The sequence below is a fragment of the Chrysemys picta genome, chromosome 21 (assembly GCF_011386835.1).
Source record: "Chrysemys picta bellii isolate R12L10 chromosome 21, ASM1138683v2, whole genome shotgun sequence".
Lineage (NCBI taxonomy): Eukaryota > Metazoa > Chordata > Testudines > Emydidae > Chrysemys > Chrysemys picta.
The window spans coordinates 5062519-5087512 of NC_088811.1; the positions used below are offsets into that span (position 1 = coordinate 5062519).

Here is a 24994-nt window from a genome sequence, read left to right on the forward strand (position 1 = left end):
TTTTTTAAAAAGGAAAGGAAAAAAGAGTTGAAAATGTGCCCTCTGAATTTAATTGACTTCCAAGTTTGAGAATGTCTGGGCATTTAAAAACAGCCCTCTGGAGGATAATGACAAAGCTCCCATTGACTTCCAGGGAGCCAAGATTTCACTCAATAAGAGAAGAGTCTTAGGCTATGTCTACACTACGCAGCTTTTAGTGACACGGCTGTGTCACTACAGCCATGCTGCTAAAAGGTGCATAGTGTAGCCGCTGTTTGTTGGCTCTCCTGCCGACAAAAAACGTCTACCCCCAATGAGCGGCGTTAGCGTTGTTGGCAGGAGAGCGCTCCGGCTGACAAAGCACTGTTCACACCAGCGCTTGTCGTCAACAAAACTTGTGTCTTTCAGTGGGGTATTTTTTTAACACCTCTGAACAACAGAAGTTTTGTCTTTCACTTGCCAATGTAGACAAAGCCTTTGATGGCTCTGGGAAAGTTGGAACAGTAAGGGTATATAAGGCCTTTCACCTTCATAGGTATATGTACAAAATATACATGTATATTCTTTCTTATCTCCCACCCTCATCCCCAGGTTTGTTTTCATTCTTGGCATCTTCAGATGGACAAAAACTAGCCCATATCCTTTTGCCTGTTGCAGTAGAAGGGGCCAGACATGAAGTAACTCTTATAAAGAGGGAGGTAACTCATGAAGTAACGGAAATGGAGTAGTCTCTTGATGGAACATTCCTTCTCTCTACATCCCCTCTCCAATCACCTGGGGCCATAGATAAAGTCCTGATGCTCCCCCCTCTGCACCCTACAACCCCCCACCATTGTGGAGTGTGCAGTAATTAAGTGCTAAGCAGTATTTGGGAAGTATAGGATTTAAGCTCCAGAAGCTGCTTCTTCTATAACAGACAAAGTTTTCTGGAGCTAAATAATCACCTGGGTACTACGATATGCAGCACTGGTAATCGTTTGGCCTTTTTCTCTCCCTTGGTTTGGGTTTGCAGCAAGGATAGTGGCAGCCGTTCCTTTCTGGGGGGTTTTTGGCAGGAGGATGCGGGGGGAAAGACGGCAGGTCAAATATGCGTGAAGTGGAGCATTCTGGGAACCACTCCAACAACAGAGGCCCAAAAGCAAACACAATTAAACAGGTTTATAGTGGCAGGGGAGCTGTGAGTTGTGCAATCAGTGAGTGACAGTCTCGGAGGCTCAGGGCCATCTCCAGTGCAGCAAAGCATCTGCGCCACGAAGTTACGATAGGGTCTCATGGGAACCAACAGACACTCTCTGGACATTTCCAGGGTTTCCTAGCTCAGCCTGGGACAGAAATAGCAGACTCATGTTTATGGAACTGCCTAAGCAACAGAGGTCTCACAACTGGCCCCAGCAACAGCGTCCCTGAAAGGAGCAGGGGAAAGGAGGGGGCCTGGACAGCTTAGCCAGACACCTTATGGTCTACACTGCAATTAAAAAAGCTATGGCTGGCCTGTGACAGCTAACCTGGGCTCAGGCTAAGGGGCTGTTTAATTGCGGTGTAGACAGGCTGCAGCCAAGCTCTAGGACCCTCCTACCTCAAATGTCTACGCTGCAATTAAGCTGCTCCCTAGCCCGAGTCAGCGGGTATGGGCCAGCCGCGTGTGTGTCTAACTGCAGTGTAGACATACGCACAGTGTCCTCTGACGGAGGGCACCATATTGCCCGATCCCTCTAGCACACAGTAGCTGCAGCAGCATGAACACACTGCATCAGGAGGGAGGGAAGAATGTACCTGTTTTGTAGCATTATGACTGGGGCAGGGAGGAGAATCTGCATTTAGAAAATGTTTCACTTTGGTAAATTCTATCACTTCTCTTTCCATGACCTGCCTTCAGTAGAGTTAACACGGGGGCGGGGGGGGTTGGCTGGGACAGTCAGCTCAGTAGCTGGGCTAGTGGAACAGAGAGGCACCGTTAGGCGATTGCAGGTCAGTGCAAGGGGTGCAGTCCTGAGACGCTTTGTTTCACCTTCGTGGCCCAGTTAGGCATGCACCGGCTGCTGTCCTGAGGGCCCTGACCATCTGGCTCGCCCAGTCTAGGTGTGGTGGGGCAAGAGGGGCCAGGAAAGAGGCAATCGACCTGCACACAGTGACCCCAGAATCCAAAAAAAGAGGTTTGTGGGGTAAAACCGAATAACGCTGCTTGAATCAAGGCCAGGGAGCATGTATCTGAAAGCAGGTCCCTGGGCCAAACCACACTTCGCCACAGAATTACAGAAGGCTAAATCAGGTCTGATTTACACCCTGTGCAACTGCTTTGATCTCAGGCACTTAGCAGTGGTAGCTCAGGCAGAATCAGTCTCGTAATAGCTATTCTCAGCTTGCCATTTATTCTCCTGTTCCTGGAGACTGGCATTAACTGGCCTGGGCATTACCAAGGTGTGGATGGGCTAGGCACACCACAGACTGGAGCACCTAACACTGACCACGTTACTGCTCATCACCCAGCACCGGCCACTTCCCTCTCACCCAAAGCTTTCAGGTCTCCTGCTCCTGAGAGCTATCCTCCTGGGTCAGATGCTGCAGACAAGGCTGCCGGCGAAGTCAGAAGGGAGGGAGCTGTGCCTGCCGGAAAGCTGTCGATTCAGGCTTTAGATACCTGGGCAGTAATAGCCTGACAGTCCTCTCCTTGTAGAGGCATTAACTGAAATGAGCCGTGGGACGTCCCTTTCAGAAACCCACCCTCTTTCTACGCTCCAAAGTGCAGCTTTCCCAGGAGTTAGCCCAACTCTTTCCTATTTTAGAATTCACCTAAAATAGCCACATGACTTTAAAAAAAATTATCCTAAAAATGAGCAACACTCGAGACTCTTAGGATTCCTGGCCTGTTCAATACTGCCTCCTGCTGTCCGAATGCCGGTATTGCAGCCTGCTGCCCCTCTTTTTATCACCTTATACAAAACTATGGTTGCGGTTTCCTAAGCACTGCAGGAGCCACACGGGAGATGTGTAACTGAGCGCTATGGACTGCCGGGGAAAGAGTCTCCGATTCAGCTATGGGGGAAGCTTGACGCTCTTAGGCTGTACTGTCAACCTGGGAACGGTTCATCTGAAATCAGAACAGGTCATCAAGGCAGTTCTATTTTGATTGCATGTGAAGCAAGCCAAAGAGTGGACAGATGGATGCAGGGGAGGAGTGACCACTGAGCACCACAAACCAGGAGGGAGGCCACTTTGTGCACTTCTCAGCGCAGCAAGAGTCAAAGGCAGACCCGGAAATGAAAGTCCAGCAGCAGGGATCAAGTCTCCAAACTGGCAACGCTTCAGCGCTATGTTTAAAATGCTAAAGCATTGGGGAGGCAGAGTGACAGAGCATTCATGGCATAAACTCTGCAGCCAGAAAGCCGCAACAATTCAGGTCTGCACTTTTAATTTAGGAGCACCAAACCAGCACCAAATGTATCAGACACACCCGTATATACGCACACACGTGTGCTGAAGTGCTATACCCCTGCCTATAAACGCTATCACTCACCAGGGTGCTGCCATCCCCTTTTGGGCCTTTAGGAGCTGTCCACCAATTACACAATGCTTTAGGGGTGGGTGAGTCCTTCATTTTGCATGAGTGTTTGTATTAGTGTTACAAGGGTGGGGGGTGTTCAGAAACCACCAGAAGATGTATTATGTAATGTATAGACAGCCTGACACGTTTTTATATGGTCTAAATGCTCCATTTTCTTCTGATTCCCCCACAAGGACTGGAAGACATGCCCGGTGCCTGGAGAGGCGTGTGGTGATGGAGAGAGAGAACCTGCTCACTGAACAAGCAGGCTCTCGCCAGTTTGTGCTGCCGCATCTGGCTGCATCGATAGCAGGACACTTAGGCGAAATCCCGAAGGCCTTACTCAGACAATGGGCTGAATTCTGCCATTTCAATGCAGCCACTTCAGAGTTACACCAGAGTTCCTAGCCGAGTTTTGTCCAGTAGCCGTAAGGAGCGAGTAAGAACTGCGTCAGGATTTGGCCCTTCATTAGGAGCAATATGGTGTGGGAAGCGATGGAAGAATGCCCCGGAACCGAAGCACTGTAAGGGGAGAATCTAGATAGGAATCTATTAGCCGTGCAATGGGGGTTCCTTCTCTGGTTGTGCCACCTGCTTATGCTACATGGATGTTTAAAGAGATCTCAGGCTACTATAAAAACCTCAGAGCGGCAGTTACTTGGATTCCACAAATGGGTTAGTTTGGGCCCCATCCCTGGGCTCTCCCCCTCCCTGCATGGTACAAACCCCGCCAGCACGCTTACAAACACAGGCTGCATTACGGTGCTGCAGTCAGTCACTCACCTTACCACAGATGTCATTAATAGCTACATGAACGAAGATGGACGCTTCTTCTATGCCTTCCAGGTACACGTGCCGATAGCCTGAAACACAGAGGGGGCAGAGATGAGAGCCTCCTGTCGCTACAGACTTTCCATTTCTAACCACAGGGGGGAAAAATTAACAAGCTTTCTCCCGGCCCCATCTAACCGCTGAGCACTCAGGATTGTACATCATCTTGCCACACTTGATTTGAGTGAGAGCCATACACCATTTACAAAGTTTACTGGTGTTTTCCCCTGTCCCTTCCTTATTATAAAAAACAAACAAACCTCACACTATTTTTTTCCACTTTCCACTATTGCTGCTGTCAATTCTGCAATGTATAATTGATTAGCTTGTCCCTGGCAGGCTTGGGGCCATTACTAATACTTCAGCAGACGTTACAATCATTACCCAGATGGGGGTTGTGGGTCCCCACCCTAAATAAACCTGTTTCCTCTGCTCTGATGGATAAAGAAAAAAGCTGCGCCCAGGATGCTTTTATGTGAAATAAGATTGCACAAAAAGCAGGAAATAGACAGGAAACAAAAAACAAAACACCCAAAAAATGAAAACAAACAAATCCCCAGATCTCACCAGCAGCCCAACTAGCAGACTGCTTTACATTCAACTAGCACCGGCAGTAATTGTGGCCACTGGCGAGCTGCCAGCAAACACGAGACCAAATGCGACTCCAGCTTTGCTCAGGAAGGCTTCTGAAGTTTGCCCCACTGTCTATAAAAGTCACTGTATCTCATTTACGCTGTCGAAAGCCAAAACGCTGCCAAATAAAAATAATACATTTGAGAAAAAAAATAAAAGTTGTAGAACAACGGGACAGAACGAAATAGATCATTTACTGTAGCCTTTGCAGTCCAGCATGCTTAGCTAGATAGTGCTTTCTCAGGTCCCTCCTAATCCTCCGCACTTCTACCCAAGAGCACTTTTAAACCTGAGCAGCGTAAGACATTCATTAATTAAGCTGCATAACATGCCTGTGATAGAGGCAAGGATTAGCATCCCCGTTTTACAAGTGGGAAAACGGAAGCACAAGGGACCATATTTTCAAACGAGCTCCACACCAGTGTCCATACAAGTGCCTAAATCAGTAGCTAGAATTTGTTCTCAATGAGAACTTCTGGCCACTGAGCACCTTTGAAAATCGGGCCCGAGGAGGAGGTTATGTGACTTGGTCATGGTCACACGATGAATTAGTGGTAGATGTGGGTACAGAACCCAGGAGTCCTGACTACCCAGTCTCCTGCTCTAGCCACCGGCTCACAACAACTCCCCAGGGCAGATGCACATTTGTGTGCACACGTGGCAAAGCTACCCTGGGAGATATTTTACTTGTCACAATAAAGGAGTTTTAGAGAACAAGGCCTCAGCCAATCGATCCTGTATGTCATCGAGACAGAGAGCACGGCCTTACCTGGCATCATGCTGGTAAAAGCTAACGTCCTCTGTCCAATGAAATCCCGCCCAATTGGATCATGATCCCACACCAGAAAGCGAACCAGCGCAATCTCTGGCATGTGCACTGTGAACACCAGAGTCTCCTCCCACATTGGATTGAAACCTGGGAATTGGAGAATCAGCTTTTGTTATTTACATTGCAGTGGCACCAAGCAGCCCCAGCTATGGGCCAGAAACCATTTAGTCCTTGCTATGTTGTTCTGAAGATACATCAATTCCTACACAGTAATGGTCCCTCTAATCGACCATAGAGGCTTTGGTTCTGTATTCCTTGCACATCCGGAACTCCCACTCCTATCAGTGGGAGCTGCAACAGTGTAAGAAACACAGGATTTTCATGTCTCGCAAACATTTTTATCTTCTCCGAAGGTCTACCAAGTGGCAGAACAAGGAGTGATAGACCTGAAAAGTTGCTGGCTTCCAGTCTCCTGTCCTGACCACTACCCTTCTCTAATGAAGAGGAGTGTGATATAAATAAACAGATTGATCTGGGTGTCTGATCTCATTGCACCAAAATTGTAATTACACAACACTCCCTTACCTAGGCCCCGATTCAGCAAAACACATAGGAACACGCGTAATCGTCATTGACGTTAACAACACTTAAGCTGTACTAAATGCTTTGCTGCAATGGGTCTCAAGTTTGGCCGATTTTGCCTCCATGTGACAAAATGACCCTTCGAACTTCACGTCCAAATGTGTACTAGATGGCAAGGGGGAAACAAAAAACAAACACCCAAACCAGGTCTTACCATTGTCATCAACTACTCTAGTTTGCTCTTTGTAGCAGTCCACTGGTAACCCTATGATCTCTACCTCTACAAATGGATCTATAATCTAGAAAAGAGAAAGGAAAGAATATTTTAAAAAATGAAAAAGACAGAAATCAAGTAATATCCTTATCTTCACCGCATGGGCATCAAACGCTATTGCAGATGAAACAGCCAGGATCATATGGGTAACTTGTCGCTTTGCTGCTAAAAGATGTAGGACTATATCACAGTAAAAAAATATAATAACCTTCATCATCATCATCATGTGACCGCTACCCCATTGATTCAAAATGGGTGTTACAGCTCACAGCAAGTTAACAGTTCTCTCTATTTGAATATCTTTCAATTCAGTGTACATCTAAGCAGAAGCTTTAAAAATTTCTTCAGGGTGGTCACCATTGCAAATAAGTTGTAAAGAGACAACTTGCAAGACAACATAAACTGAGCGAGTTCAGGGAACGTCTGGTCGTGGAAGATCTCGGTGACCAGAGAAGCAGCCTGGTCCAGTGGATAAAACAATGGACTGCGACTCAGGACATGCAGGTTCTGTTCTAGTCTCTGACTATGGGCAAATTACTTCTGCTCTCTGTGCCTCCTTTCCCACTCCTGCTATCTGTTTAGACTCAAGATCTTCATGACAGGGCACGTGTCTTGCTGGGTGTTTATACCTGCCTAGAACAATAGAGCCGCGATCTCAGTTGGGACCTCTAGGAACTAAAAATTAACAATAGTGGGGATGAAGAATAGTAACTCAACCATTAGTTAGATCCTAGGAAAGCCTGCTACTGCTTTCAGTCAGTGTATGCTGAACACAGAGCGCGTACAACCACTAGTCAATACCGTCTCAGCAGGGAGAAGAGCCTTTCAAGTAATTGCTGTCCACGAAACTGACAAAAACGATAAGGAATCATCTCAAATCTGAGACCAACTAAATTGGGATGACAAAAAACAAAAACAAACAAACAAAAAAACCACAGAGTGGCTGGACTGAGTAATGGTTGAATGCTAGAGTTTTGGTGTTCAGCAGAAAACAAATCTTCAGCACACGGGATACTTTGTCACTAAAGAAAAACACAAGCATCTTACCTCCCTTCCTTATTGTTTGCAAGACAGCTGAATGTTCGGTATATATGAACCTTGTTCATATAGCTCTATTCTGCAAAAGGCTCTGGGGGAGGGCCTCTCTTTTCACAACGTGTATATAGTACCTAGCAGAACGAAGCCCTGATAATTGATTGGGGCCTCTAGGTCCTACCATCCGGCCAATAAAAGAAAGGGTGGGGTTTCCGAAAGCAGCCAAGGGCTTGTCTACATTTGAAATTCTGCAGCAGCGTAGCTGCAGCATGTCACTGGAGACACCACCTGTGCCAATGGGAGGGGTTCTCCCATCCTTGTGGTTAATCTACCTCTTTGAGAGACGGTAGCGAGGTCGACGGAAGAATTCTTCCACTGACCCAGCACTGTCTGCACAGGGAAGTTAGGTGGGTGGTAGTTAGCTTAACTACATTGGGCAGGGGTGGGTGTTTTTCCATGTCCAGAGCAACGTAGCTAGGTCAACCGAACTTTTTAGTGTAGGTCAGGCCTAAGGGACTTTAGGGCACAGGTGTCAATGTTATTTCTAAGTCATTTAGGGTCTGTCTACGGTTAAACACCCACAGCTGGCCCGTGCCAGCTGACGCGGGCTCGTGGGGCTGTTCTATTCCATTCAAACTGGAATTTTAAAATTCTTAACGTGTCAGTGAAAGCCTTGAAGCCCTGTTATACTTCAGGACAATGCATTGTGTAAAGATGGACCTGAGCTGTGAAACTGGGATCCCTAAAGATTAGAGTTGGTCGAAAATTTTCGGACAGAACTATCTGCAGCCCGAAAAAGCAGATTCTGTGAAATCTAAATGTTTCATGGGAACGTATCAATTTCATCAAAATTTTCATAGGAAAGTATCCAAACATTTCATTTCAACTTTATCGTTTTGACTTTTCTATTCTATAAAAAGTTACCTATTTCATTTTGTGAAACAAATGTCAAGGCAGATTTTTTTGTCTGATTTGGGACAAAAACTAATTTTGAAATATTGTAATCTCCCCAGGATGGAATTACCAAGTTTTTACCAGATACAATGACCATCACGGGTGTTGGAATCTGGAGTTTTGGGGCAACAATTATTTTCTGCTTTTCCCCACCCTCAACCTTTTCTCTGTTTTGTTTTTAAAACTTTATTAGGGAACTATTCCTGCCAAAAGGACCCATTTGTCACCATCCTCTGCTTGTGACACCACAAACCCCTCCAGAGAATCTAACTGTGATGTCACAAAGTGAGGTTTGCCTCACTTGAGGGTGGGGAATACACAGGCAGGAGAGAAAGGAGATGAAAATTCTCTCTGAGGAGAAGACAACCTATGCACAGCCCAAGTGCCCTTGGCAATAAAAAAGGGAAGTGAAAGAAAGATGTTGACTCATTATTTTCTATGTGGAGTCCATGGCCCATTAATCTTTCAATATTAGCAGCTTCTCCCACCCCACCAATAAATCTCGTTTGTATTACGGGAGCACCTAGAAGCTGCACCTGAGATCAAGGCCCCATTGTGCTAGGCGCTACACAGATGCAGAGACAGTCCCTATCTCAAAGAGCTTTCACTCTCCACACACAAGACAGACAAAAGGCAGGAAAAGGGGAGACTATTATCCCCATTTCAGAGACGGGGACCTGAGGCACAGGGAGATTATGTGACTTGCCCAACAGGGAGTTTGTGGAAAAACTAGGACTGGAATATGTATCTCTAAGGCAACAATCCAACAATTCAACCGCACACCATCCTGCTGCTTCTGGCCAGAATCTTCATTTGGATTGACAGCCATTCCAGACTCACACTTGGATTATGACAGCCATTCCAGACTGATACATCTCTCAATGCTAAGCATTCAGGGAAAGAGTATTTCGAAGTATTCGTTCCAAATCCAAGCATTTCAGAACCACTCAGAGGTTCGGTTCTAGTTCTAATGGGCTAAAGGCTTGAGAGGAAGTCTTACTTGGAGCTAGTTGGTCTTCAAATTTCCTGAAGACTAATGTTTAATTAATAAAGGCACACTGGCCATACTCCACAAGCATTTGATACACAACAGCAGAAGAAATAAAAAGCCCCAACACTGGCTGATTTTGCTTTAATCAGAGTTGCCAGAGGCTTTAAACAACAAAATAAACTGCCACAACACACACACACACACACAAAGCCAAACCAAACCAAAGAGGGGACGAGTAGAGAAGGCACACAATGCGCTGTGCTGGGGAGCGGGAGGCTGGGAATATTATTCACACAGGCAGAGGACAAGAGGGACCCTCAAGTAGCTTCATTTGTCTTGCTGACGAGCTCAGCAGTTTTGTGCACTTTTAGGGGACGCAGGGTTTTGTTGGCTCTGTTTGAGAGTTTAAGAGCACTGCAGTGAATAGGGACCCGTCACAGTGATCGAGCATCTTGGCTTTTCCTAAACATCCTAGAGGGGCCGTATGAGAATAAGGCAGAACAGACTAGCTCCACAATGCGTAAGGGAGGAAAGGCACCTGGTGCTCTTGGAAGCTAATGAGCTGCATGATATATTCGAAGTGAAGCTCAGTGTTTCCCATAGAAACAAATGCAAAAAGTTAAGGACTTGTCCAGACCAGCCCCCAGACAGACAGACAGACACTCTCAGATAGGAGAGCCTCATCCCCCGTTCAGCATTCCCCACCTCTCCTCTGTCTCCCAGCATGGAGTCCCGGGGCTTCGGTAGCTGTTGCCCGCTGATTATCCTCAACACCAGCTGCTTCTTCAACTGATTGGGGAGTGGGTCTTCAGAATTTGGGTTAAAGACACCTGTGGGGGCAAGAATCCGCAGAACATAAAGGAGGACTGGCACTATTTTATGGATGGTGACATTTTCCGCGAGCTCTTCCTCTCTCTTTTCCTTGCTGATTTGACTCTACAACCAGTTGTTACAAACTGTGCTTAGGAAGGTGCCCCACCCAGTCCCCTCAAGCACTTATAGGTATAAACATCCAAAAATGGACCATACTCATTAACATCTTTACAAGCAGGTAACACACTGGCACAGCATTTTGGATACTTTTCAGCATAGCAAGCACCAAGGACAAGTTAATTGCTTACAAAGGCCACTGGAAAGAGCTTTAGATGCAAACATCGCATGTTACCAAATTAATCACCAGGTAGTAGTTTAGATCTGGTGGCACTGAGAGGTTGGATCTGAACATCCCATAATTTTGTGTGGTGGATTTCAAAATCCAGACCTGAATTTTATGGCTTTGAAATCATCACCAATAGCTTTTACATCATAAACACTGGAACTTTGCTGAGGTGAAATAATTCATAACACACTGAAACTCTCGACTTAGGATGCTAGCAAGTGCTCTACTGTGTCATTCCTGACTTATACTAGAACAGAAAGAAAGCATCAGCCAGCAGTAATCTGAAGTTAAAAGAGCATTTTGAAGACAAGCTCAAGCAAGGGATAGTAATGGACTGTACTGTTGTAGAGCAGTGGGAGGAGATGGGACATTGCAATAAAAAAGATAGGATAGTAAATTCAATTTATTTAAAAATCCAGGGCTGGGCAGATATTAAATCAATGAAGAAAAGTGAGAGTTGTTTACATATGACAACTCAATCACTAAGATAGTATTAAAATACTTTGCTTAAGGCCACATTATCAGAAATATGTAGGATTCTAGATAAAGGGTTTCAGACAGAGAGAAAGTGATGAATTAAATGAGAAATCAACCAAATAAAAATGATGGTTTCATCTTTCTCAGGGACAAATCTGCTTCAATGGAGCTTGAAACAAACACACAGATCCTTAATAGCTGGGTGCCTTCAAGGGAGATAGTCATTACGCATCCCATAAAGTGTAGTAGTGTAGGCCTAAAGGAGGACCACACCTGCACAGACCTATGCACACCCATAAAACATTCCACATGCACTAGGCTCCGCTTAAGAGTTGTTCTAACCACAAGCACATTAGTAAAAACACCGAGGAGTCCTTGTGGTACCTTAGAGACTAACAAATTTATTTGGGCATAAGCTTTCGTGGGCTAGAACCCTTGTTAGTCTCTAAGGTACCACAAGGACTCCTCGTTGTTTTTGCTGATACAGACTAACACAGCTACCACTCTGAAGCACATTAGTGTAACTGATTTAATTAAACTAGACTTAATAAAAGTGCACCCCCTGTAACTTATGAGTGCACGTAATGGCAATCGGTGTACAATTTTTGCATGTCTGCTTTTGCAAGTAGATACGGTTACCATGGCATTTCCTTAGGAAGTGGTAACGAACACCACAGTGAAGGTAAGACTGCAGTGGTGAGAACTGTACAAAAAACCAAACAAACAAAGCCCCCTTCCTCTAAAATTCCAAAATATAACTGACAAAGGGTGTAATTTTCAAGATGTCTAAGGATATGTCTACATGGCAATTAGATACCCATGGCTGGACCATGCCAGCTGGCTTGGGCTCGGGCTAAAGGGCTGTTTAATTGCAGTGTAGACATTCTGGGACGCTCCCACCTCGCAGGGTCCTAGAGCCCGGGCTCCAGCCTGAGCCCGAATGTCTATACTGCAATTAAACAGCCCCTTTGCCCAAGTCCCGCGAGCCTGAGTCAGCTGTTGCAGGCCAGCCACCGGTTTTTAATTGTGGTGTAGACATTCCCTTTGTGACTTAGAAACCCAGGTCCTGCTGACTTTCAATAGGACTTGTGGTTCCTACATCACTCAAGTAGTTTTGAAACCCCCACCCCAAAATCTGATGATTATTATGACAAACAATTATATAAACCTACATGCAGCAGGACCAAGAGATGCGTCTCCTGTGAGGGCTGGGTCCCAATCCCTGTACCACTTTGGATACCCGTCAATACTATTCCAGCTTTGTTTACTACGGAATCTCTCCGGTAGGATAATGTTTGGTTCCCCGTGCTGTGTTTTGTGGATTTAGACGGAGAGCAATTTGTCACCTCTCGAGGCTACAGAGCCTGCCCAACTTACATTTACCTGTCAGCTGATGCTCTAAATTGGGATTCTGTCTTCGTTAAAGAGAACGGACTGGGAAGCACTTAGTGCTGTGGGGGTTTGTGAATTCTTGCCTGACTTGGCTGGGCTGAAGGGGAGAAGATGGTGCCTTACAGAGTGAAAGCCTTATAGAGATCAAAGAAATGGATATTTTATATACTGATCCCAATCCCTCTATCACTGTGGATGCGAGCAGTGGTTAGTATGTAGTGGCAGGTGCGTTGGTTCCTTGCTGCAGGCACCATCCCTAGAGCAATACAATCCAAACTCCATTCGGGGGAAAACCTCCATAACTCCAGCCCATCGCAATATGGACACTGTAGAGAGGATGAGTCTTTCTCGTGTGTGGGGAGATATGGGCCTCGTTTAGCTTTCACTTATCTGTGACTACCTTAGATGACGTTTCATGTGCCTATAGTTACACACAGCCCATGTGACAGTACATGCAGTCTCTACTTTCAAGAAGTATTAACGAATAAGTCTATGGTGCATGTACTGGGGGGAAATTAATCCATCCCAATGCATTCAGAGACACTTGGGGATACTGGGCCAAACCTGCTCTCACTTCCACCAGTGTAATTCAGGAACAACTTCACTGATGTCAGCGGTGCTCACGCCAGCGTAAGAGCAGGTTAAGGCCTGAAGTTTCAAAGGGTTTCCTCAGGCTGGAGGAAAGCGCCCAGCAGCTGTACACGTACACTCCCCTACACTCACACAACTTCAGAAACCATTGGAAAAATCAAGCCCAAACATAACGAGTTACTGACTCTACTACTTCCATTCTCATTGCTTGCTGGCATATCCCACAATGCATAGCAGTGCCACGCATCTTTCCCTCATAAAGTACCGTTCCCACCCTCAGGAACCTTCCTCTCCCTCTGCAGCCCTCACTGGCTGGCGTTTCCTTACCTTGACACATGCACTTCGGTTTGAGGATATAGCCACAATTCCCATTGGCATTGAACTTGGCCCGGTTCAGCTGCAGCATTCTCCCCTCTGACTGATAGTTCAATGCAACTGTTGCAAAGAAGGACGCAATGACATTAAGTCTGTTGAGAGCATTCGCAGGAAAGAAAACCTACATATGTTTTAAACTGGTGACAGAGAGCCAGAGATGTTGGAACAGGGACCCTCTTCTCCTCGTAAACCCAAGATAGCACAGCTCCAGGGAGAGTCTTTCCTCCTGTCTGTAGGGTTTCTTGCATGTGGGCAGGAGGGCATTGCTTTCCATGTCTCAGCCACTAGGCATATGCATACTCAAGGCATCCTACCCTACTAGAGACACAGACAATACCCCAGGTACCAAAGACCCAGATGTCAGGAGAGTTGGATGATCAGGTAACCTAAGGGTCTTTGCTGGGGCTTTCTGTTCAGCCTCTCTTTCAAAGAAAGATTCTGGGACCCCATTCATGCATGAGATTTCCACCTAGTTAAAAAAATAAAATAAAACAAAACATCCTTTTTGCTTACCCATCTGGCAACCAGCGTTCCAGAAGGGCTGGGGATTGTAATTGCTGGAATCTACGCGATAGGAAGACGGGTAGATGCGGGACAACTGGTGTTGGTTGAAACGCAGATATTGTGCTGGCTTTTGCTGGAGTATCTGGTGGGCCTTTGTCTCGCTGAAAGATGAGACCTGCCAACTGGAAGAGACTGCAAGGAGAGAAGAAAGTTAGAAGGGGATGGCTTCCCCTTAAAAACAATCCCCTCCAACAACTTCCCATCAGTTACTAATAATTTTCTTGCAAACACAACCTGATCAGATATGGTTTTCGCTCTCTTCCATCACCACATTTTGTTTCATGCATGGAAGAGTTAGAGGTGGGAAATCCAGGTCAGGTACAATAATGATCTGAATCATCACACAGAACTTGACCCAAATCTTTGAGGTTTGGGGATGGCTTGAGGAAAGTTTAAATCCCCTAATCCCTTAATATTTCTCTCTGCTACAGGTGGCATTTGGACTTCCTGGTTCTGCTCAGGATCAGGTGCAGAAAACATCCAAGGAGGGCTAAAATCTCCAAGCAGTTTCATTTTGCAGAATCAACTGTTTTGAAGCAGCACCTGAACTTTCATATACTTAGCCAAAGTTCTGGAGATTTTCCTATTGCTTTGTAATGAAGATTAAAATTTCTCATGTAGTGATTCCTCTCCAAAACACCACAAATTCTAGTTGGGAGCAGCATAAATGTCCTTTCAGAATTATCCTGTTTCTTAAAGTGTAAACTGGCATACAGCAGCCTTTCTAGCAATTGGCAGTAGCCAATGGGTTACTACAACATGTGGTTATTTTTATCCACTTTAATGAAGTTCCTGCACAAATCCAGATTCACATTTCAGACTCCAAGTCTTAACAAATGATGACTGGCCACTTTGAAATGACACAGATTTATTGCATGCAGCTCTGCTGTCAAATTCCTCTTGGAATAAAGCGTTTATAATCAAAATTAGGTGCAAGAACATAAACCTTCCATGTCAGTTTCCAAGCTCTATGCAGAGCAGTTAGTTTTTAGCAGATACTTAGATCAACCTACTTTCAGTTTCAACATCATGGATCCCAACAGACTTTGTATACTTCACCAGGTCAGAGAGAGCCCGGGAAAGCTTCATTGTTTTCTTCTGTCTGCTCATCCTGGGTGAATAAAACAAACCGTTTCCCATAAACTGATCAAGAGGCGATTTCCCCCCCCCACACACACACAAAACTTTAGTTTTGTAAATAACTGTCAGGGTAACGAAATACAGGGAGGAGTCTCTTCCAATACGGAGTACTGCTATGCCCGTTCTGTTCACTCCCTCTGGGGCACCTGGCATTGGCCACTGTCGGCAGACAGGATACTGGGCTAGATGGACCTGTGGTCTGACCCCGTATGGCCATTCTTATGTTCTTATGCCATAGTTGTAGGGACACCACATGAAGACTCATTGTAACAGTACAGGCTTCTGGTTAAACCAGCGCTGGAAGCACACAGAAAGACTGTCCATGGGCTGTTGGCTCCTGAGCACCTAAATCCCTTTGGAAGATGAGACTTAGGCGTCACAACACTGAGCATAGCAATGCCTAAATATCTTTTAAAATTTGGGCCAAAGAGCCTCATCTTCTTGTATGTTAATGGCCAAGAAAAGACTTGAACTTCTGGCTAAGAGTTATACTTTAAGATCTGGTATGTTGCAGATACTCTATGCTGCTAGGCAGGAGGTTGAACTGTGGACTTGCCCTTGAAAAGGTCTTTTTCGCCACCAACTGATAGGATAGGATAGTCCTTAAAGGACGTATATTTTAAATACCAAAGAATTTGGTGCCCTGTCCTTCCCATTTGCTTCAGGTTAACGCCACAATGTGCCGAGTGGGTTTATGATCTCAGCATGGAGTTCTCCAACAATGCTGCTGGCTGCTTCACTGGCATTTTTCCAACATACCCTCTTCTGCCCTCCTCTCAGTTCTCCTGGTAGCCCCAATAAATCTCTCCTAAGCATCCCAACCTGATTTCCATCTGACCTCTTGCTTCCAGTGTCTGGAACCCGTCAGATAATCTCATAAAAAAAAAATATCTTTGGCTTCAGGTGTTTTGAAGGCATGATTTTCAAAATCAAAATCAAAGCAGCACTTTGACTCTTTGGTGCAATGCCATTTAACAAATTAAACAGCCTCGGGCTTCGTGCGCTCACCACGAACCCCCTGTGCTACAGGAAGGCTACCATGGCTAAAATGCTACACCAGCTTAAAAGACATCTTCACACTAGAGCTGGGCGAAGTAGTGAAACCTCAAGCCAGGTCTGAACAACAGGTCTGGCTCAGTCACCCACTGACAAATTAGGAAGAGCCATGTCAGGAGACTAACCTGAGGATGGAGCCACAAACATTTTGGATCTATCTTTACATGGGCTTCCCATCATACAGTTCTAGCACCCAAACTTGCTACACTTGTATACACACCTCTGTGTGCCAGGATTCCTTGTTACCAACCTGCTATAATGCACCGCACCCCTGGCTAAGTTTCCTTGACAGTCTAGGTCATCTTCACCTTCTTCCAGGCTGGATGCCTTTTTCAGTTTGCTTCCTTTTTTCTGCATATAGGAAACAAAGCCATGGTACAAAAACAGGCATGATTGTTCAGCAGAGGCTTATGTAAACATTTAAAGGGTGGGGTGTGTGAAAAATAAATACAGATTTAGTCATGTGTGCCTGAGTGCTACGAGCAGAGCGGAGCAAACCTCCTGGGATTTGTTCTGAAAAGTTGTGTGCAGGGGAGCAACCAAACAGATGTCTGCAAAATTCAAAGTGGGTGCTAGAAAAGGAAAAGGGTGATAAAAGGGGGAAGCCTTTGTCAGAGGATGAATCTGCTAGTCTGAGGTTAGCCATTCACATGCAAGCGAGCCATGTTGGTGGTGCGATTGCATATGGGGGCAAATAATTCTGGACCCAGATTTTCAAAAGTGACTAGAGATTTATGGGTGCCCAACTTGAGGGACTTTAAAAGAGACCCAGATTTTGAGCACGCATTTTGGGAAGAACAGGCCCCTCAAGTTGGGCACACAGAGTTTTAGTCATCTTTGAAAATTCTGGCACAGGAGTTGATCTGGGCCAGCTAGCTTTCAAAGCCACACCCATCAGACCAGCATTTGAGCAACTGACCAGGCTGCCCCATGCAATTCTGCTTCATTCTTTCAAGGAGCATGTTTCCTCCAGGGACTGGGAAATGGTAACCTTTTACTCCAAGAGACTGCACTACACCAGAATTGATCTGTGCACACGTGGACGAGACAGCCCGGGGTTAGAGCCTTTCATAATGGGACTAGAGATGCTAGCATGAAAGGTGCTGTCTAAAGGGGAATTATTATTGGTGCTACTATGATTACTATGATCAGAGAGAGTGTGAGAAAAGGATTCTCTTGTTCCATTGTTACTCTAAGGCACTTTGCAATAAACTGCGCTACAAGAGTTTAAATTAACTTTAGTGCTTTGCAGGTTGGATCTGATAGCTTGAGATTGTCAGCATTTGACGTGAACTTAAGAAAGTTGTTAAGAATAAAGGCAACTGGTCATCCTGCCTGCTTGGCCATTGGAGTGGGACTCTGTCAGACTGTGTGTATTATATATCAGGGGGTAGCCGTGTTAGTCTGTATCTACAAAAACAACAAGGAGTCTGGTGGCACCTTAAAGACGAACAGATTTATTTGGGCATAAGCTTTTGTAGGTAAAAACCTCACTTCTTCAGATGAAGAAGCTTATGCCCAAATAAATCTGTTAGTTGTTAAGGTGCCACCAGACTCCTTGTTGTTTTTGTGTGTATTATATCTTCCTTCTCTCTCTCCAACTGCCCCCCACTCCACACACACACACACACCCCCACACACAGATACATACGTATCTGGGAGCTTAGTGCTTCTTCTGCTACCCAGTGGAAGTTATCTGTTGAGAGACTAACCTTGCGTTTGGAAAAGCTGCCCATCAGCGATCGGCTGTACCGTTTGTTGGTGCTTGAGTCTTCCCCAGATTCCACTTCATCCTCAAGTTTGTTCTATAGCAAGAAGAGAGCAAGAGAGACTATGAAAGGACAGCAGACAGGACAGCAGTGCTGCAGAGAACCACACTGAAATACATCCAGAAGTTTGAAAATTCCATCCTAAAACCTCAACATAACTCCGATTTATACCAACATCTCCCCTACCAGTTCAATGCAAGACCTTTGAAGTCAGCAGCATGATCTTATTAACTGCTCTTTTCTGCTAGCGTAGTCACAGTCCATGGGCACTTTCACAAGAATCACATAAAGTACCCATGCACCAGCCTCTGGTAACTTCATTACCTTGTCCATCGTGGCAAAAATTGGGTGACAAACTATGTGTCATGCACCAATATTTGATTGTTTTGCAAGGCAGACACCGATGGGATTTACTTGTCTCACAATAGCTGAGCAGTCTACTCTTTAGGATTAATAGGATCAGGTCAAACAATTCTGCTCATTGTCTGAGTGGCTGTATTTTTGCTAGGATGTGTAATGATAGGATCCCTCACAGTAAGGAAGAGAAAAGAATCTTCTTACGACGCTAAAGGGAGGTTCTTCACTGAGGCCACTGGATGTAGACAAGAACCTGGGGTTCCCTGTCTCCCTGATTGGCTCAACACAGCCTGTTCTGCCTACTGCAGTCCCTACAGGGACTTGCCAAGCCCTGACCTGGACTACACTTCATGATACATTACAAAAACAGCTAGGTTTAAAAGTATGCACCAACTCAAGCCCTAGCAAGACTTGGGAAGCAGAGTTCTGTTTCTAAGCCTAGCTTAGCTTTAGTTCCAAGATGCTTGCTAAGTAACCTGTCTCGAACATTTCTAATTTGCATGTAACAACCTTCCCTAAGCCCTTTGTGGCTAATTATAAACTCTAAAGTGGCAGTGCTTCAAGTTCATCCAGCTTAGTCAGTGGGCTGAGTACATTTTTATAAATCACTGTTATTATAAAATTAAAAATGTGAAATAACAGAATAGACACTTTTTTCTTACACAAAAAAGCCCACACTTTTAAATGCACTTTATAATGGAAAACAAATTCTGTTTGCTCGAAAGAAAAAAAGTCACCTGTGTATATTTCACGCTCCGGTTGCTCTGTGCTGGAGCCAGAAAAAAAGCTCTGTGTCTCTGACAATGCTGCTCACCTGGCATCATCATTAACTGTGTGCATTCAGCTATGGAAGCTGAAGTCATTAATAAACAATTTATCCAGAAAGCTAATAAAATCCAACAAAGTAGATTGCTAAACACCTTTTCCTCCATAGTTCCAATTTGCATTTCCAAAGACTGCCACACTGCATTATTCATGTGCAATGAAAGATTATCCTCCTGTATCAAGCATTCACTATAAAAATTGCTAATAAAAATATCTCACCCTTAAAAAGCAGAAAGAGACCTCTAAATGGACATCAACAGGAGAGACATTTTTCTTTATAAATAGCTTTTACATAAACAAGGCAAAGTACCAACAAAGACCCATGACAAAACATTACAGCAGAGGGAAACATGCTTTTCCTTTCTATTTTCTTAATATTCTCAGTCAGAAGCAAACCTTGGAGTGTTGTAAGAGTCAACAACTCCAGTGGAGTACCTCTGGATTTATAAGCACCCGAGAGCAGACTCTGTCCTGTCTCTGGGTGCAGACAAAAAGAAACCAAACAGCACAGGTAAGTAAAAGTACAGTTAAATAGTATAAGCAGGGTTGCTGGCATATCTTTGGCCAATGAAGATAGGGGACATTAATACACTGAGGCTGAAATAGGGAGGATATGCCTTAGGGACATTCATATTGATCCTTACATGTTACGTCAAATGACTGAAATTTGACAGGACTCCACTATATTAAGTAAAGGTTGGGAGCCCCACACCACAGCCTGGTCTTCGCTTCATTCTGTTACTTCCAGTACATATTTTGCTGCTCCTGATACATATAGTCCCACTGTTCAGGGGTCCCTCTAGTGCAGCAATGATCATGGCAGTAAACCAAGTAGTGGGTCACGATGAGCACAAGGAGAAAGATGGTGACAGGAACTATTCTCAGGTGTCTTTTGATTTAACCAACATTTGCTGGTTTGGATGCATCTTTATTTCACTAGTAAAAAACTGGTATTTACCAGTTAAAACCTAAAGCTTACATTGGGCATTAGACCCATCAGCTATGGTCAGCAAAGTGCTTTCACATCCAACACAATGCCAACCAAACAGCTTTCCAAAAAAGAGCGAGGATAAACTTCGCTGAATAACCTAAAGAGACCCGGGGTGCCCTGCAAACCAACTGAAGAAATCTAAAATGCTCCAAGTTGTATGGAAAAATCCTACAGAATTGAGTAGTGATGAAGCCAATAGGGTTGATCTAGAACTATAAAAATGAATATCAAATTTCAAATGTAAGCTTGGAGCGTTCTATAGCACGGAGAGAATTCTTTAGAAAGTTCCACAACCTCCCATAGAACGGCTATTTTCTATTAAACTCTACAGGACAGTTCCCTAAGGGAGGCTTAAACTATCCTCACTCTTAATGCAGCACACAATAGAGTTTTCCAGGCCAAGAAAGCTTCGTGCCTCTAGAGGGCACTGGTCCTACACACAGAAAGCTATGCCACTTACTGAACGGCCATTGATAGTGTGAGGGATGAGGTGTGGGGGGACGAGACCATACTTTTAAAAAATAAATGTCAAAGAAAGAAGGTCTAGGTGGGTGAGGTAATATCTTTTACTGGACCAACTTCTGTTGGTGAGAGAGACAAGCTTTTGATCCATACAGCGCTCTTCTTCAGGGCTGGGAGAGGTACTCAGAGTGTCAAGATAGAATAGATTATTTAGCATAAGTAGTTAATACATATTTCAAGGGCCCATTCCCAGTGAAGTGGCCCATTAACACCACTTGTGTAGCTTGAAAACTTGTCTCTTTCACCAACAGAAGTTGCTCCAATGAAAGATATTACCTCACCCACCTTGATCTTTAATATCCTGGGATCAACCCTGCAAACAAAGAAAGAAGGTATCCAATTACTGGGATAACCAGGAGTCTGGTGGCACCTTAAAGACTAACAGATTTATTTGGGCATAAGCTTTCGTGGGTAAAAAACCCACTTCTTCAGATGCATGGTGTGAAAATTACAGATTCAGGCATTATTATACTGACACATGAAGAGAAGGGAGTTACCTCACAAGTGGAGAACCAGTGTTGACAGGGCCAAATCAATCAGGGTGGATGTAGTCCACTCCCAATTATTGATGAGGAGGTGTCAATTCCAGGAGAGGGAAAGTTGCTTTTGTAGTGAGCCAGCCACTCCCAGTCCCTATTCAAGCCCAAATTAATACCCACGAAAGTTTATGCCCAAATAAATCTGTTAGTCTTTAAGGTGCCACCAGATTCCTTGTTGTTTTTGTGGCTACAGACTAACACGGCTACCCCCTGATACTTAATTACTGGGATAGCCTCTCTTAGGTCTGACCCACATTAACTTTCAAGAATCTCTCTCCTCTCTAAACAGGGCCGGCTCCAGCTTTTTTGCCGCCCCACGCGGCAAAGCGGGGGGGAGGGGGGCGGGAGAAAAAGATAAAGCCGCGATTGGTGGCACTTCGGCGGCAGCTCTACCGCGCCGCTTCATTCTTCGGCGGCAATTCGGCAGTAGGTCCTTCGCTCCGAGAGGGACTCAGGGATCCGCCGCCGAATTACCGCTGAAGACCCGGATGTGCCGCCCCTTCCCATTGGCCGCCCCAAGCACCTGCTTTCTTCACTGGTGCCTGGAGCCGGCCCTGTCTCTAAAAAGCCAAGACATCACATCTCTTCCATACACAGCTACTGCATTTTTAGAACAGAGAGAACATCTATCCTACATATATCGGCAAATTTGGGGTTTGAATTACTTAAATGGTTTTCTTCTTTAATATTAAAAATGGCTATTTCTAGTTCTAAAATATTTATTAAGATCTCTTTAATAACTTACAAAAGCATATTACAAAACTGCATTATTTATAAATAGTTGATTCCTGACAATCTGTCAGAGCAGGTGTAGATGTTGTTAAAATAAATGCTCGTGTGCACTGAACACACGGAGACAGGCTGTTTAACCATGTTATACAACTGCAGACAGCTGACAAATCAATAGTGATCTGACCTAGCCAAGAACCGGGAGTCAATTCTAGAATCAAAAGCAACTGAAAATTCTAGAGCCCACGCTAAAGTTAATTATCTCTGCTCAGCGGGGGGTGCTTGGGGGCCACCACAAATAGAACTGGATCATAGTCTTTGGTTCACTGGCAATTCCAAAAACAATTAACAAAAATTAATTTAGGGTTGAACCAAAATGAACATTTTTCAACATTTTCAGCAAAATAATAATAATAAAAAAATCATTTTGGGTCAAAGAACGTTTTGACAAAACCAAAATGTTTCATCTGGATTTCAACCATTTTTAGATAATTTTATTTAAAAAAAATCAAAAATAGGAGAAATGTTGACATAAAAACTTGTTTTGAACCAAAAAATTGAAACATTTTGTTTAGAAAATGTTGAAATGAAACATTTTGATTATTTTAGACTATTTTTCTCAGGATTTTATGACCAAAAACGATTTGGCAGAATCGGCATGAATTTACTGAGTGTTCCAGTGGCACCCTATCTGCATTTTTGCAAAAAAGGTTCACCAGCTCTAGCCACAAGTATTCAGAGTCTCTGTAAGAGCATCATCTAGGCTCTCTGCTCCTGCAAATCGTGACCTTTCCAGGATCAGGAGAATTTTTCCATGCCGGGGAAGAGGTCTTGGAAATTGCACGGAGCCCACAGAACACAGGATCTGAAAGCCCAGCCCCACGCCAAAAGGTGGGTGGCAGGGAGCCAGGCCCCCCAGAGCGCTTGCTCTCATTGCTCAGTCAGGAAGCATTAGAGTTACAAATAGGGTCTGTCAAACGTTTTCAAATCCCCCAATAACATAATGTCAGGGCAAGACTTTCAAGCCTGAGTTGGCAGTTCTGTGTGCCCCTCGAACCGTCGCAATCTCAAAGGAGTACTTCTCTTGGCTTTGACAAGAAGGACCAGTCAGGACAGAGTGGGGTGGACAGCCCTGAAGGCTCAGGAGTCCCCTCACAACGGTTTATCAAGAACTGCAGGGTGACAGGCAAACCCCGCAGGTTCCGAGCTCACGCGCGTCTCTGATTGAAGTCTCCTAGAACATTTGGATGTTTATCCCAGTGCTTGGGCCCCTGCGGACATGAGAGAGAGTTCTACATGAGAACGAACTGCAGAAAAGGTAGCGACGGTGCTTCTATTTACCCTCCCACATGACACAACAACAGGCAGACGCAGCAAGGTTCAAACTGATGGGAGAGGAAATACCCGTGTCCAGTGCTATGAGCTAGCCTGTGGAATTCCCAGCCACAACAGACTCTGGAGGCTCCAGGGTTTAACAGCTTAACCATCCCCACACACAATATTCTTCTGATTTTGGAAACACAAACTCGCCTCTTTAAAACGAGTCCAACTGTGTACCTTGATCATAACAGACAATTCACCAGAACAGCCTATTACAAGTATTTTTGCCTTTTCCTGCCTCTCTCAGTGTTTCAGCACTTCCATTTCCAAATGGCAGTAGAAAGGGCAGCCTAGAGCAAGGAGGAGAAGCGGTGACAAGGACAGGTCACTGACGCACATGTTTCAGGTGAGGGGCTGACTTGGGTTAATCTGCACGGCCTTGCTCATCCCTAGCTGGATAATTTTTGCATTTTGGCAATTCCTACCAGATTCTGTGCAAGTTCTTCCTCTATTTATTTCCAGTGGGGTAGATCACCAGGGTGTGCCTGGGTCTTACAGACCAGCCCAGAGCTGATTCCAGCCTGTAGCATCCAAATTGCCAGACATGATCTCTCAGTAGAGAAGTTTATGGAAGCGAAATACAGAGAGGCACAGGAATACCTCAGTGGCCTTAAAACAAAGGAGCAAAACGAGCATTAGATACAGATCCTAGTGCCTCTGATGAACAGGGGTGAAAAATGTTAACTAAAAGGCATGTAAGCCATTTACCATAAGGTCAGCATGATCAAGCCACATCATCAGTAGGGTGTAAGGAACCTGCTATTCATGTCCTCGAGGGTTTCTAGACCAAAATGGCAATGTTTCCTAGATCAGATGAAACAAGTCATTTCACATGCTCACACTTGGACAGAGATGTGGGAGGAAAGAAATTATTTCCTTCCCCTCATTCATGAATTAGATTTAGGACAGTTAGAAATTTCTTCCTCCAAGACAAGGGCCCCAGGATGAAAATGAAATCTGGAAGGGAGAGGTTTCAAAGGTGGAGGAGGGGAGTCTCAAACTCGCTCCCTACTCTCAAAAGGATCCCAGAGAGGAAGGATGGTCTTGATTGCAGCTCACGAAGCTGAGCTCATTTCCTAGATCTGTCACAAACTCACTGTGTGACCTTAGGAAAAAGTCACCTGATCCCTCTGTGCCTCGGTTTCCCCATCTGTAAATGGGGATAATAATCCTGCCTTTCTCTGTCTTGTCTATTTAGATTGGAAAGTCTCAGGGCAGGAACAATCACTTCCTGCAGCAAGAGAAGTGGCTCAGCTTTAGCAGTGATGGATTATCCTGTAGCTTCATCAGTGCTAGTGGCCTCAAGTTGACACAGTCAATTCAACACCAATTTCCACCTGATGTTCAGTTGCTGCCACAATAGATTAATTATATCAATGGACAAGGTGATGGATCATCTCCCTTCGTCACCACTTCATACCGTCAGCCTTTTACTTCTCTCTCCAAAGCGTCCCGTCAGAGCTGGGCAAAGAAATTATTCTGTTTCATGGAGGATTTTGATATTTTGAAATTTGGCTTTGTTCTGATTCAGGACAAACC

The 24994-nt window shown here is 44.8% G+C and overlaps 1 protein-coding gene across 3 annotated transcripts in view; it reads right to left on the reverse strand.

The window, feature by feature from the left end:
• PLCH2 (phospholipase C eta 2) overlaps positions 1-24994 on the reverse strand; it is a 321195-nt gene that overhangs the window by 18202 nt on the left and 277999 nt on the right. For all 3 annotated transcript variants that reach the window (XM_065575187.1, XM_065575186.1, XM_008167192.4), the window contains 9 exons: positions 18056-18148; positions 16594-16694; positions 15161-15258; positions 14097-14279; positions 13536-13643; positions 10295-10419; positions 6550-6634; positions 5754-5900; positions 4304-4383 (listed from right to left, as the gene is read on the reverse strand). In XM_065575187.1, the coding sequence (XP_065431259.1) occupies positions 4304-4383; positions 5754-5900; positions 6550-6634; positions 10295-10419; positions 13536-13643; positions 14097-14279; positions 15161-15258; positions 16594-16694; positions 18056-18148 (1020 nt within the window). The remainder of the gene's footprint in view (positions 1-4303; positions 4384-5753; positions 5901-6549; positions 6635-10294; positions 10420-13535; positions 13644-14096; positions 14280-15160; positions 15259-16593; positions 16695-18055; positions 18149-24994) is intronic.